The sequence below is a fragment of the Onychomys torridus genome, chromosome 18, assembly GCF_903995425.1.
Source record: "Onychomys torridus chromosome 18, mOncTor1.1, whole genome shotgun sequence".
NCBI classification, from domain to species: Eukaryota; Metazoa; Chordata; class Mammalia; order Rodentia; family Cricetidae; genus Onychomys; species Onychomys torridus.
The window spans coordinates 46,976,124-46,990,360 of NC_050460.1; the positions used below are offsets into that span (position 1 = coordinate 46,976,124).

At 37.1% G+C, this 14,237-nt stretch overlaps 1 protein-coding gene across 1 annotated transcript in view; it reads left to right on the forward strand.

Moving 5' to 3' along the window:
* The window catches only part of Ctnna3 (catenin alpha 3), a 1,414,880-nt gene that overhangs the window by 1,345,419 nt on the left and 55,224 nt on the right, over positions 1-14,237 (forward strand). The window contains exon 21 of the mRNA XM_036167773.1: positions 5,476-5,581. Within this exon, the coding sequence (XP_036023666.1) occupies positions 5,476-5,581 (106 nt within the window). The remainder of the gene's footprint in view (positions 1-5,475; positions 5,582-14,237) is intronic.

The following is a 14,237-nucleotide window of genomic DNA, read 5'->3' on the forward strand; positions in this document are numbered from 1 at the left end:
CCCCCCAAAGACAATACCTGAAAATATTCAAACATGTATGCCTGTGGGGCAAATTTTTCATAATGAAATCACAGAGAAATGATAATAATTATAAAATAATATATATTTAGCTTTGGCTAGAATTCAGAAAAGGATAAATGTGTTCACTATTATGGGAAATATATATTATCATGGTTTTCATCTTAACACATACACACACACATATATGTGTATATATATATCATATTAATATCAAATGAAAAGAGGATTGAATCGCAAGGTCTAGGTCTCATACATGTGAATTTTCATCAAAGACATAGAGGCTGCAAAACGTGAACAATATAATTAAGTTTTTTTTTATTTTGTGTTTACTTGTTAACACAAAATATCAAATCATTTCAATGATATACTTTTTCTCTGAAAGCAGAAATGATTCAATACTATTTTTATTAGGCCAGAACTCTTATAAGTGGAACTCTATGACTCATAGTTTCTATGTTGTTTATTGAAACCAAAGAGAAAGAAAGAAGAGGCCTCTATACAATAAAATGTGATGAGTTAAGTACATAATAATGTTAGAAATGGACAGGAGGTGTTTATTGAACTAATAAATTGAATTTTCAAAGAATTTTTTCACTCACCTAAATATGATAAAAATCTATGTTATCTGCATTTCATTAAGTTTTTCTCATTATGTCTTTTGTCATATGATTTAAAACTTGTAATTTTATGCATGTTGGGATAAATGTATGTATCTATGAATGAGGGTGTGTGCATGTGCATGTGTTTGTGTCTTTATGAGAGCATTCATGTGTTTGAGTGTAGGTAATCATGTGCCACACCACATGTATGGTGGTAACGCTGGTGTCAGCTTTCTCCATCCCACCTGTCTGCAACAGGGACTCTCATTTGCTAATAATGGCTACATGCTAGCTGGCCCTGGGTTTGTGGTGATTCTCCAATGTCAGCTTCTCATTTCTCCAGAGATGTGCTTGGATTTATACAGGGCTAGCTTTATGTGGGTTCTGCTGACTCATGCTGATGTTTTCATACATGTATAACAGCACTTATTTTTAAATTTTTGACAGATGAATTGTATATAACGAGATGTTCTTTAAATGTATACATTGTGAGAGAGAAACAAGCAAGAATAACTTCACAGTCTTCCTCAAAGCCTTCCATGTTGAGTTGCAGATAATTATTTTGATCACTTAGTATTAAGAAAAAATTCTGGCCTCTAGTGTCTTTAAAATATCTCTAGATATTTCACTCTCTCCCCACCCTTATTCTGGGTATCTTTCTTTGTAGGATCTAACTGTGATTTAAGGCACAATTTCCTGACAAGAAATCTCAAGGATTGCATCACAAAGATAAAGGCAGCAGACAACCTCTAGCTGCATTCCCCCAATTTGAAAAGCCTTCATTACGTAGCATGTTTCAGGCTGAGAATGTTCAAAATTTGTCCTTGTTGCAGTTGCATTGTAGCTTGGTCTGGAAGCGTGGCATGATAAGGAATCATTTGAAAAATGTGTGTTGGCACATAAAATCTTTGGCACTCAGACAAAAGCTTGCCAGGCAATACATCTAATTAAGAATGAGCGAAAGGGAGTCATCATGGCCTGTCATCTTGTATTATCATTACTTGAAGGTATACCAAGACTTATTGTGACTTTTAAGATCATGGTCTCACAACAAGGTTTATATTTGGAGCTAGAAGTAATTTCTCCTCTATTAGCCCAGGGCTTTCATACAGGGGCATATCTTATTTTGCAGATAAGATCCATCTGTAGATATAACTCTTTGTGTATTGTTTTAGCTGCAAGAGGCTTGGCTGATCTGCTTAGAAACAACCTTTGTCCATTGTTTAAGACCTTGAAAATTGATGCATTGTCTTTTGGGAGCTTAGACAGCTTTATTTAAGTTTAACTTTCTCTGGAGAGGCATAGAGATAATGAAATGCAATTCCTTGCTTGAACATAACCATGTACATAACTTCCAGTCCTCCCTGATGCATAAAGCAAATTTGATAAAAGCAATTCAAATACTGTAACAATTAATGTTGATTTTTCTCTTAAGTTGCAAAGAAACCTGTGTCAGCAGTTAAGGCATGTGGTGATAGCCATTTCTGAGGCCAGCTTTTCATTGTGTTATATGTACTGATATTTTTTAGTTTTTCCTGGTTTATTTTTAGAGGAAATCTTGCATATAATAGTTTTGAGATGCACTATGAAGGAGGAGAAGTGAAAAGGCCCTTGGATTATGTACACAGGAGACACACATTATGGTGTTCAGCTTACAGATGCAGGAGTCTTAGATTACTTATCAGAGTGTAAAGCCACTCTGCTTTTTAATCACTGTATAGAAATATTCTTCTGTATTAATTTGTGTTTTATTTCTGTGATAAAAACCATAATCAAAAGAAACCTGGAGAGGTATTTGGCTTACACTTCCCAATCACATTCCATCCTGAGGGCAGCCAAGGCAGGAACTCAAGAAAAGTAGGAGCCTGGAGGCAGGAACTGCAACATAGACCAAGCAGGAAGGGTACTTGCTGGCTTGCTCCCACAGCTTGCTCAGTTTGCTTTCTTATACAAGCCCAAACCACCTGCCTAGGAATGGCACCACCTACAGAGGTCTGGGCCCTCTCTTACCAATCATTATGCAAGAATGTGCTCTATAGATTTGCTTACAGGCCAACTTGATAGAGATATTTTCTCAACTGGAGTTCCTTCTTCCCAGAGGACCCTAGCTGGTGTCATGTTGACACAAAGCCAGCTAGCACATCTTCGGAGTGTGCAAATATATTTCTCCAACATCTCTGCTATATTTTGCACCTTTGTTTCTACTGTTACATTCAAGCTAAGGTGTAACGAAGACACAGACAAAGATACACTCTCTCCCACTATCTCCATCCTGACTTTCCTAATCAAAACCTTTCTCTTCTTGTCCTTCCTATGTTATTGTTAACCCTCACACTGCTCATTACTGCCCCCTTCTTCTAAAGAAAGCATCATGAAATTATCGCTTTCATGAATCACACCTTGAGGGCTCATTGTCTTCCAAGGACAAAGATCATCATCTAAAGTCTATGTCCTAGTGCTCAGTGGAGGTTGGGAAATGAATGGGGAGTTATAAATGGATGGGACAACTACCTCTGCTCAGGTAGTCTTTCCTCTGTTTATTTTGTCAGAAAATAGGAAATAGAGAAACATCTCTCTTTCAAATCCTAGTCCAGGTGGACAGACTTCATGTGGCTAGTAAAACAATAAAGATTTGGAGTTACCTGATTCCCTTTAAAGCAATATTCACAGAAAAGTGTCTGTTTTCCTCCACCTCCTCCTTGATCAAGCTCAACACTTACTAAAGAAACAAATGGAATCCTGCAGAAATCATCATTCTTATCTAATTACCCTGTGTGATCATGACAGTGATCTTATTTTTATACAAATCTATCATGAGCCATAGTTATATTAAATTTGTAACACATTTTATTTTATAATTCATACTTTATTTAAGATGATGTTTAGTGCATGATGGAGACATAAACTCAGGTAATCCTTAGAAAGTCTCTGTGTGTTTAATGCTAGCCCCATCCTGGAAGATAGGGAGGCACAGATTGGTTACAAACAGTAGGGAGTGGGTATTTTTTTTTCTTCGAGACAGGGTTTCTCTGTGTAGCTTTGCACCTTTCCTGGATCTTGCTCTGTAGACCAGGCTGGCCTTGTTATTCACAGAGATCCTCCTAGCTCTGCCTCCCAAGTGCTGGGACTAAAGTTGTGTGCCACCACCACCCGGCAAGGGAGTGGGTATTTTGTTGCTTTGTTTTTTTGTTTTTTTTTTTCTTTTTGGAAACAGTCCAAAATATGTGAATACAGATTTGTACTCAAAAACTGTGTTATACTACTTATTTTTGTTTTGTTTTATTTTGTTTTGTCTTAAGCCCAGGAGGGAAAAAAGCATAAAAGCAGATTTAGACAAAAGCAAGAGGAAATAAAACAAACATATAGCATCACTGCACAAATGGTGTTCTCAAGACCCACTCACTCCCCAGGATACTCTGAGGTTGGAACCACACCTTCCTTCCCTACCCTAGGGAAGTTCTTTCTTTCTTTCGTGCTCAGCTTATAAAATGAAAGAAGTGATAGAACTCATGAGTGGACAGCTGAGAGCAAAAGATGGGAAGCTTTACAGAAGCGACAGGCTGCTACTTGGAGGCTGGCATTTTCTCTTACTGATGAAGTTGGGTGGACAGCATGGCCTTTGTGCAACAATTGATTTTATAATATACCTTTATTGAAAACAAGAAAGGATGGGTTATTGTTTGAGAGAAACACCTTTTCAGAATTCCTGATGAACTAACTGTTCCCAGGCTCAAACTCATTTTGGTCTGGGGAAAAAAATATCACTGGATTCATTGCAGCAAAACTGACAGCGTTTCCATTTGAAGAGCTGTTGGAATAAACAGAGTCACTTTGGTTAGACTCAGGGTTTCTCTTCTTTAAAGCAGCACCAGCACACTGAGGGATTCACAGAGAGAAGAAACTTTAATTTATACTGTAATACTAAAGGTCCTACATTACAATTTTCTCAGGCATATATATTTGAATTAATTATAGAGGAGAGATTATGTGATAAAAATTAATGCAACTAGGTGAAAAATGTACAAGATGGATTAAAAGAGAAAAATCATAAGTAGCCTGGCTTCTCACAATGCAAGGTTGAATGTATATCCTGGGTATAAATGATCTTTGCATTAGATACCTGTGTCTACCAACTTATCTCTAAACTGAGTCTTATTATAATAAAAAATTGGAATAAGCCCAATGCTATTCATCTTCTTTTATATTATTGTCTGAATTTTGATACTATAGTTTTTTTTTGTTGTTGTTTTATTTCGAGACAGGGTTTTTTCGTGTAGTTTTGGTGCTTGACCTGATCTTGCTCTGTAGACCAGGCTGGCCTCGAACTCACAGAGATCTGCATGGCTCTGCCTCCCAAGTGCTGGGATTAAAGGCATGTGCCACCACCACCCAGCGATGCCATAGACTAGAAATTTTTTAAGACTAGAATTAAATAATTCTTTGTGCTTATCCAACAAACCACATAAGTATAATTGCTACTGCTTGGGATTGTAAATCTTTCATATATGAGTGTAATTGTACATTAGGGCTAGAGAAGTCACCCACTTGTTAAGGTATGCTTTCACTCTTGTAGATTACCAAAGTTCAGGTCTCAGATCTCATGGGGGTGCCTAACAACAGCCTGTGTAACTCTAGATCTAAGGTAACCAATCAATGCACTCTTCTGGTCTCTACAGACTCCCCCGCCACACACACACACACACACACACACACACACACACACACACACACACACAAATACACCTTAAAAATGAAAATAAAAAATAAAAAAAATGTGTGTCTATTGACATGTGTATATTTATTATGTCTATTTATGTAAGAACCATGAAAACTAATATGTATCATTTATTTTCAGGGGAAAAGGACCACTAAAGCACACCACTGATGTAATCTATGCAGCTAAGATGATATCAGAGTCAGGATCAAGGATGGATGTTCTCGCTCGGCAGATTGCTAACCAGGTGAGCTACTTATAAATAGACCCAAGGAAAGTCTTTGCTGTTTGCTTTCTTCTGCTTGATTATCGATGAGAGGACAGCTGGGTGACTCTTTTTAAAACTCTATTGAATACGTTTGCTTTCTATATTAAAGTTTTAAAATTTATAACATTATAATTATGAAACTTGTGAGACAATAAATTTTAAGAAAGTATAATTAGCTTTAGAGAAGACATGCATTTAGCTTTAAATATACTCTATTTTAAAAATCAACTTTATCAGATTAAAACGAATTAAATCCTTTTAATTGGCTGTAGTAGCATAACAGGTGTTTCTCTTTTCCTTGATGTTGTCTGTTAGTTCACATTTTTCTTCTAAAGTGGTAGGTGTTTAAGGTCAACACTTTATAGCATTATTAGAACAATAAAGTAAAGATGGCAATTGTAGGAAGTATATAACCCTGGGGCAGACTGGTGTTTCTCCACAGCTTTTATTCTTTTCCTAGAGTTTCTCACAGCTTTTTAAAAAATATATTTTAAGCATTACCTATATTAAAAAGTTATCTATATAGTAAAAATTTAATATTTCAGGCAGGGGTGTAATATAAATACATTTAAGTTGTATTTATTATTATATTTAACTTCATAATAAATATTTCTTTGGAGATGATATACCTGTTTGATTTTGCATATACTGCATATGTTTTGCTTATATGTTAAAAGCAAACTTTACTGAGATGCCTTTTAGTATGAGTGCTGGTGTTTCATCTCTCACTTTTTACATACTGTGATGGAACATGAGAAAATTTATTCTCATATGTAATATATTTGTGGTACAATGGAGAACAAACAAATGAGGGAAGCTGCTACCAGAGAAAAGTATTTTTAATTTCTTGAGTGTACATTGCTTTTCAATATCTTGCTACTTTAAACCTTATAAAAATGTATTTAATCTGTTGTTTAAATAGCTAGAACATTGATCATCTCAAAGTCCAGAAGCAGCCATGGCACACAGATAGTTTTAGATTTCATCAGACTTGAGATTTCTGATTTTTGGGGTAAAAGTACTCAACAGGCTAAGTCTATGTAAATTTTCTAAAAGTGTAGGAATCTCCCAGTCAATGTAAATTTTCTAAAAATTCTAAGTATCTCTCAAATTTGAAGCATTTCTTGTGCAAGCTTTCCAGCTCAGAGTTACAGCGTTTGGCATTTATATCTAAAAATAAATTCCATCATCTTGAAATTTAGAATTTCCTAATCTAATTAATAAGTAAATGAATCCCATCCTTGCCTGTATGTTTCCTCATTTTAGAATTGAATTGCGTTGACTTTTGTGAGGGACTGAATATTAGTGGAAGAATTAAACTGTATTAGTTTAGCTGGATTTACAGGTACTTAAATTGCCTTTAAGTACTGAAACCCTCTTAGCTTTGTTCTCCTGCTTGTTTTAGAGTACATAACTGTAAGAGTCTTAAAAAAAAAGACACCCTTTTGAAGTCTTTCTGATACCTTTTATTCTTTAATTTGACCAGGCCACTGTACAGCAGATCTTTGCTATAATTATGAAATTTAGCCATCATTTTATTACTATTCTAATTACACAGGAGGGAGGAAAATATCATTCTACCTCCATACAGCATTGTTATTTTCCAAGAAACTTCAAAAGCGGCCATTGACTAGTGAGAAAGTGTGGATAACAGTCCTCAGAATTTTTCAGTTTGTAAAGCTGGGTAGTTTTCTATTCTGAATAAACGTGGCTCTGAATAATCAATACTGGGGATTAAGACTCTGATGGAGATGATTTAGTGACCATTTGGGGGATTCATCCATGAATGTACACATGTTTGTTCCCAGAAGCAGTGCACATGTACATACAAACACACAAATTTTAGACTTGAAATACTTAAAACCACTGGGAGAACACAAATGGTAAAATGAGGAAACCTAGGCAATGTCTAGTGCTTGTAAATTTTGTGAAAGGCTTTCCTGGTAGTGTTGGCTACTACTTTATTCAATCTAGAATTTTAAAATTTTGACAAATTTTATGATGCATTCCAGTCTGTTCTTTTTAGTTTTTGATGGACCATCAGTTTTTAATTATACATTAAATAAACTTAAAATACATCTGTACGTATTATATTAAATTGTAATATAAGTATATGTCTTATACTAATTTAGTTTTATTCTGTTTAGTGTAATATATATGTGTAGAGGGAATGATCCAGAATCAATTTAATTGAAGCCTCTGATTCTCAGTGCTGGACATTTTTTTTTTTTCATTTTCCTTCCTATCTTTCTTCTCTCAATATAGAATAGTTACCGATACACTGGGCACAATTGACCATTCATGAGCTGCTGTTGTCAAGTTAGAGGGAGAACTGAAAGCCTCTATTTGTTAGTTTCCAATTGTAAACACCTGGTTATTTAATTGTAAGTTATGAGTTATAAGTTATGAGTATACTAATTTAATATATTAAATGAATATAGTTATATTATCCATCTCCTTCAAGTTTTTAAAATTCATAAAATTTGTTTTTTATATAGCATATGATGTAAGACCTCCTACTAATGCCCTCATCTAACCTTATTTGCCTCCAACACTCAATATTTCTTGAACTTTAAAATGAAGTTGAGATGTTGTGGTACCATTTCTCTGGCATTCAACACAGCACTACTCTGGTACCAATATTGTATTGCATTACATAATATATTCCCAAAGGGCAGGATATTTTTAGCTACTGCAATTCCTGGACAATTTGCAAGTGAGCAAGAGTATAGCAAGCCGGAGAGCAGCAGTACAAGACAAGGCTTCCTGAACCTAGGTGCATATGTCTTTAATTCTTCTACACAGCTCTATACTTTGCCATGTCAGCAGATACTGTAAATTAGATGATACAACCAACACCTTATAGTGCGGGAAAATACACAGAATTTGTTTAGGTGGTGATGCAATGTACCCCTAAGTAGGGAGGAATGAATAGAAACACAAGCGAAATATGCAAAACAGGGAAAGATATTGGTAATGTGTCCAAGGTCTGCCTACCACTTCCTTGTAACTTTGTCAAAACAAGTAAGTCTAGGCTGTTGAGCCACTACTCTCACTTAATCATGATTACAATTCAAGTTAATTTATAGTGTTAAATTGTGACAGTGACAATTCAAGAAAGCATCATAAACCTTGATATGTATGTTTGAAATCATTAGTAATTCATTTAACTATGATCAAAATAATCTACAAATGTAATTTGTATTGGTATTTACCAAATACTGTTGATGAATTTCCTTGTTTGAAATTATTCTATACTGAACCAAAGATCTCATTGTAATGAAACTACACTAGAAATTAAATTCTAGAGTCTTCATCAAATCATTATTACATGTCCCTTGAGAATGTACCTGGTATGTGTACTTTGATGCTGTTTTCTCTCTGAAATTTATTTAAAGTGCAGATGTTGATGCTGAGTTCTCCTCTCTAGATTAATGAGCTCTCACTTCATGAAAGAAAATGCCTAATGGCTCTTCAGGAATCAACCAGGATAGACACTGAAAATGTGACCTGAGTGCAATCATCAATTGACAGTCAGTTCTTGTCGAAGGGATACTCATCCACCATGTTCTCTATTACTGTTTCTTTGTTTGTTATTTTACAATTAAGCAATGCCATAGATGCTTTAAGAGTATCATTCAGGTTTCCTCCATTCCTTCAAAACCGTGACCCTAGGAACCAGAGGGCAAGATGTTCTGAATATTATTAGATCATGGGATTATTTTGTTAATGGGCATGAAAAAGTAACTCCTTACCTGCCTATAAGAAAAAAAAAAATAGCTGCTGGATGAGGGAAGGAAAATCATTCTTTTTCAAAGCTGTTCCTATTGGTAGGTTTCCCATGTTCCAGTTATGTGGTTGCATACTTATGCACACATGGAAGCACTAATTTGGCCTAGTAGTTAAAAAGCTAATTTAAAAAGAAAACATTTTAAGGTGGGAATGTTAGGGAGATATGCAGGAAGTTGAAGGAAGAAAATGGGTGATGGATATGATCATATGTCATAGTGTATATGTATGAAATTCTTAGGAACAAAGAAAAAATGTAATAATAAAAGTTCTAAGTAACTAGATCTTGTCTGAATTAGATTTCCACTTCCCTTTCCACATCTTGATTTTATGTGCAAGATAATGTGCTCTGTAAGTTTGTGTCAACCCAAGTAATTCCTCCATTTATAAATTTCAGGCATCAGGAAGAGGGTGCTATTTTGAATTGTAATTAGTAATTAAGAAAACATTGTTTTTTGAGAATTTATTACAGAAGCCATCATAAAACTTAAAAGTAGATTAGACCAATTTTTCTGCACAGTTATTCATGAAAGAAAGGGAGTTGGTGTAGATGGACACAACTTTGCACCTCATTATTATCAGTGTTCAGAGTATATGGTCTTGAATGCAACTTAAAACTAAAATGAACAAAGAGACAAAATAATTGAATGTTTTTATAAAGTTTTTAAATGCAAATAAACAAAAAAAAGTGTTTAATTGGGGCTTGGGGCTTGCTTACAGTTTCAGAAGTCTAGTCTGTTTTCATCATAGTGTAGAAAATAGCACATGCAGACATGGTGCTGGAGGTGTAACTGGGAGTTCTGCATTTGAACCACAGGTAGCAGGAAGAGAAAGATGCTGAGCTCTTGATACCCCAAAGCCCATCCTAAGTGATATATTTCCTCCAAAAAGTCACACCTACTCCAAGGCCATGCCTCTTAGTCCCTCTTAGTAACATCACTCCCTAATGGCCAAGCGTTGGACTATATAAGCCTTCAGGGCGGCATTTCTATTCCAACCACTACACATGCAGTATGACCCCTCATATGCCCCTTACTTCCCTTTCTTCTTACTCTTCACTTCCCACTTATTACCCATTTGATCCTCCCATCTCAGTCCCCCTCACACCTGTCCATCTGTAACTGTTTATTCTGTTTCTCATACCTAGTGAGATCCTTCAACCCCTCCCCCAGTTCTTTAATCTCTGTGTTTCTATGGATTGTAGCCAGCTTATTGGAGACTTAACAGATAGCATCTTCATGTAAACAAATATATACCACATTTGTCTTTTGGTGTCTAAGTTACCTCACTGAGGTTGATTTTTTCCCCCAACTCCATCTATTTCCCTTGAAAATTTTGTTATGATCATTTAAAAAGAAAAAGTTAAGTTTTTGCCATCAGAATCTTGATGGAAATCACAGGAAAACTCACAGAATCAACTAACCTGGGCTCATAGGTACTCACAGAGACTGAACTGACAACCAGGGAGCCTGCACGGGACTGACCTAGGCACTCTGCATATAGGTTACATTTGTGCTGCTTAGTCCTCTTGTGGGACGTCTAACAGTGGGAACAGGGGCTGTGTCCAACTCTTTTACTGGCATTTGGGAACCTACTCCTCACACTAGGTTGCCTTGCCCAGCCTTAATACATGGGGAGGTGCCTAGTCTTACTATGATTTGATATGCCATGTTTCATTGGTACCCATGGAAGAAGTGCCCTTCCTAAATATAAACAGAAGAGGAATGGATTCTGGGATGGGAACAGACAGGGTTTTGGGGGAGAGACTGAGAGGAGATGAGGGAGGAGAAACTAAAGCCAGGATTTAAAATAAATAAATAAATTTTTAAAAAGAATGAAACATCATTCTCAAATTTGTATAAATATTCTTCTAAATGTGTGCTTAGGACTATGAAGACTATTCAGATTTGTAGATATAGGCATATCTGAGGAAATGGATGTGCCAATTGAGCTGATTTGGTTATCATACACTGTTTCATAGAAATTGTAATTCTGAGTGCTTTAAATAGGCACAAATATTAGAGGTAAATTAAAAAAAAACTCAGGCTTTTTCAATATCATCAACAGGTTTAAACACATCCTAGAGCATGAGAATTTACCTGTTAGAAGGATTTTCTTCTTCAGATGAAAAAAAAAAAAGATTTCTAAATATATAACCAAGATTTTTAATAAACTTGTAAATAAAAGATGAATCTAGGTCAAGCTGCTCACAACTACAGAAGTTCATTTCAAACTCTATGCCCATTTCATAGTCCTTTTCTTAATATAATTATATAGCCTACCGGCTTACCCCTGAGAGACTCATTTGAAAAAGATTGAATATTTTCTTTAAATGTGTTAAACGTGAGAAGCTGTAGCACTGGTTATTTGTTCAAGAATAAAATTAGTTATAAAATGGAGGTAGCTTCTGGGTTAGGGATGGGGACGTGTGTCCACTTCCCCTCTCAGCACTGGAACCCCATTGGCTTAGGCCTGTGCAGGCCCTGTGTACGCTGCCGCGGTCTCTGTGAGTTCATATTTGTCTCAGTCCTGTTGTGGTTAGAAGGCCTTTTTTTCCCTAGGTATCGTCCATGCCTGCTGGCTCTTACAACCTTTAACCTCCTCTTCTCCAGAGTTCCCTGAGTCTTTCGGGGAGAGTTTTGATGGAGACATCCCACGCAGAGCTGAGTGTTCTAAGGGTCTCTCACTCTTTGCATCTTTTCTGGCTGTGGGTCTCTGTATTCGTTCCAATCTGCTGAAAGAGGAAGGCTCTATGATGATGACTGAGCAAGTCACTGATCTTGCAGAATGTCCTTAGGAATAAGTTTATTGCTACATTCCTGTAGCAGAATAGTAGTATTTGGTTTTCACCTAAGTCCATGGCCTATTCAGTCTCAGTTTCTTGGCTACCCTTCATTCCAATCAGAGAGTAGTTGGTTACATCCACAACTTTTGTGCCAATATTGCACCAGCATACTTTCAGGTAGGATGCCATTGCAGATGGAAGTTTTTGTAGCTTGGCTGGTTTTTGGAGTTTACCTGTCTCCTCTAGTAGTACGTAGGATGCCTTCTAGAACCATGAGCGCTAGTCGCAGGGGTGAAGCCTCTAGGTAGATACTAGCTCCCACTTTTCTGCATTCAGTGTGTTACGTAGGTTGTGTCTGCAGCAATAGGGCCTTACCATTGGTTTGTGGAGAGTAACCAATAGCTTTGACCAATACCTTGCGTTGTTGGGGATGGGTGTTCTATGGGGTCACTTTGGCTAATAACTCGATAGATGTAGCCCATTCCTGGAGGTTTCATTTGGTGTTAAGAGATGTCTAGGCAGGAAGTCCCCCCCCCCCCGTTATTGGGCAAGTCTATTTTTATTTCTTTCATATATATATATATATACATTTTTAAGCTTTTAGTTTATCAGCTTTCAGTATAACCCCTCAAATGGCCCTGCATTTTCGGTGTCCCTCCCTTGCTTCTTACTTCTCTCTTCCCTATGCTACCAATTTGATCCCCCCATTTCAATTTCCCATGCCCCTCACACCCATCCCTCCATATCTGTTTATCCTATTTCCCATACCTAGGGAGATCCTTCCCCTCCCAGTTCTTTCCTCTATATCTAACTTATATGGATTGTAGCCAGTTTGGTGAACACTTAACAGTCAGCATCTACATATAAGCAAACAATACCACATTTGTCTTTTAGTCTCTAAGTTACCTCACTGAAGATTTTTTTTTCTAGCTCCATCTATTTATCTGCACATTTTTGATAACAGCTTAAAAAGGAAAAGCTGAATTTGTACCATCAGAGTCTCCATGGGTATATACAGACCACACTTAAAGGCAGGCCACATGCACAACGGTAGATGGCCAGCACAAAATAACTCAATGGCATTTTTGTTGGAGTATTTGTTTTCTCACAACGGCCTTTTTTTCCCCCCTTTGTCTTCTTTTTATTTATTTTACATCCCAATTGCAATTTCCCCTCCTTCTTCTGCTCCCAGCCTCCCTCCTACCACCTACACTCTGTTTCCACCCCCTAATCCACTCCTCCATTTCTGTTCAGGAAAGGGCAGGTCTCCCATGGATCTCAACAAAACATGACTTATCAAGTAGTAGTAAAACCTCTCCTATTAACTGAACAAGGTGACCCAGGATGAGGAGTAGAGTCCCCAAAGCCAGTGAAAGAGTCAGAGACAGCTCCTGATTCCACTGTTAGGAGTCCCCTGAGAGGACTAAGCTACACAACTGTAACATGTGTGCAGAGTACCTACCTAGGTCTGTGGGGCATACAGGATGATATAAACTCCAAAGATGTTGCTGAGAGGTTTTAGACAGATGGAGCCCAAGTTGTTTATGCTGAGATTAGATACAAAGATCAGGAGATAATGTCAGTGCATAAACAGCTAGTTAACAAAGAAATAAGTATAGGGTGACCTTTAAAATGATTGGTTGGTTCTCTCCACCCCATCCTGGGGTTCTGAGGTTTTCTGCTATAAAAGAGGCTAACTGCCTAACAGTAAATGAGTTCTTGCTTGACTTGACTCCCCGCTGTATCCGATTGTCTCTGGGTAAGAGGAAGGTGAGGAAGTGGGCACACTTATCTTTCCTTGGTTCCAGGTCACCTCTTCAGAGGTGACCTAAGTTCCTGGTGGGGAAAGACCCCACGTAGGTCAGTACCACGGAGGCTCCCTGGTTGTTGGTTCAATCTCTGAGCCCAGGTTAGTTGATTCTGTCGGTTTTCTTGTGGTGTCCTTGACCTCTATGTCTCCTACAATCCTTTATCCTCCTCTTCTGTAGGATTCCCTGAGCGTGACCTAATGTGTAGGTGTAGGGTCTGTATCTGTTCATACCACTTGCTGGATGAAGCCTC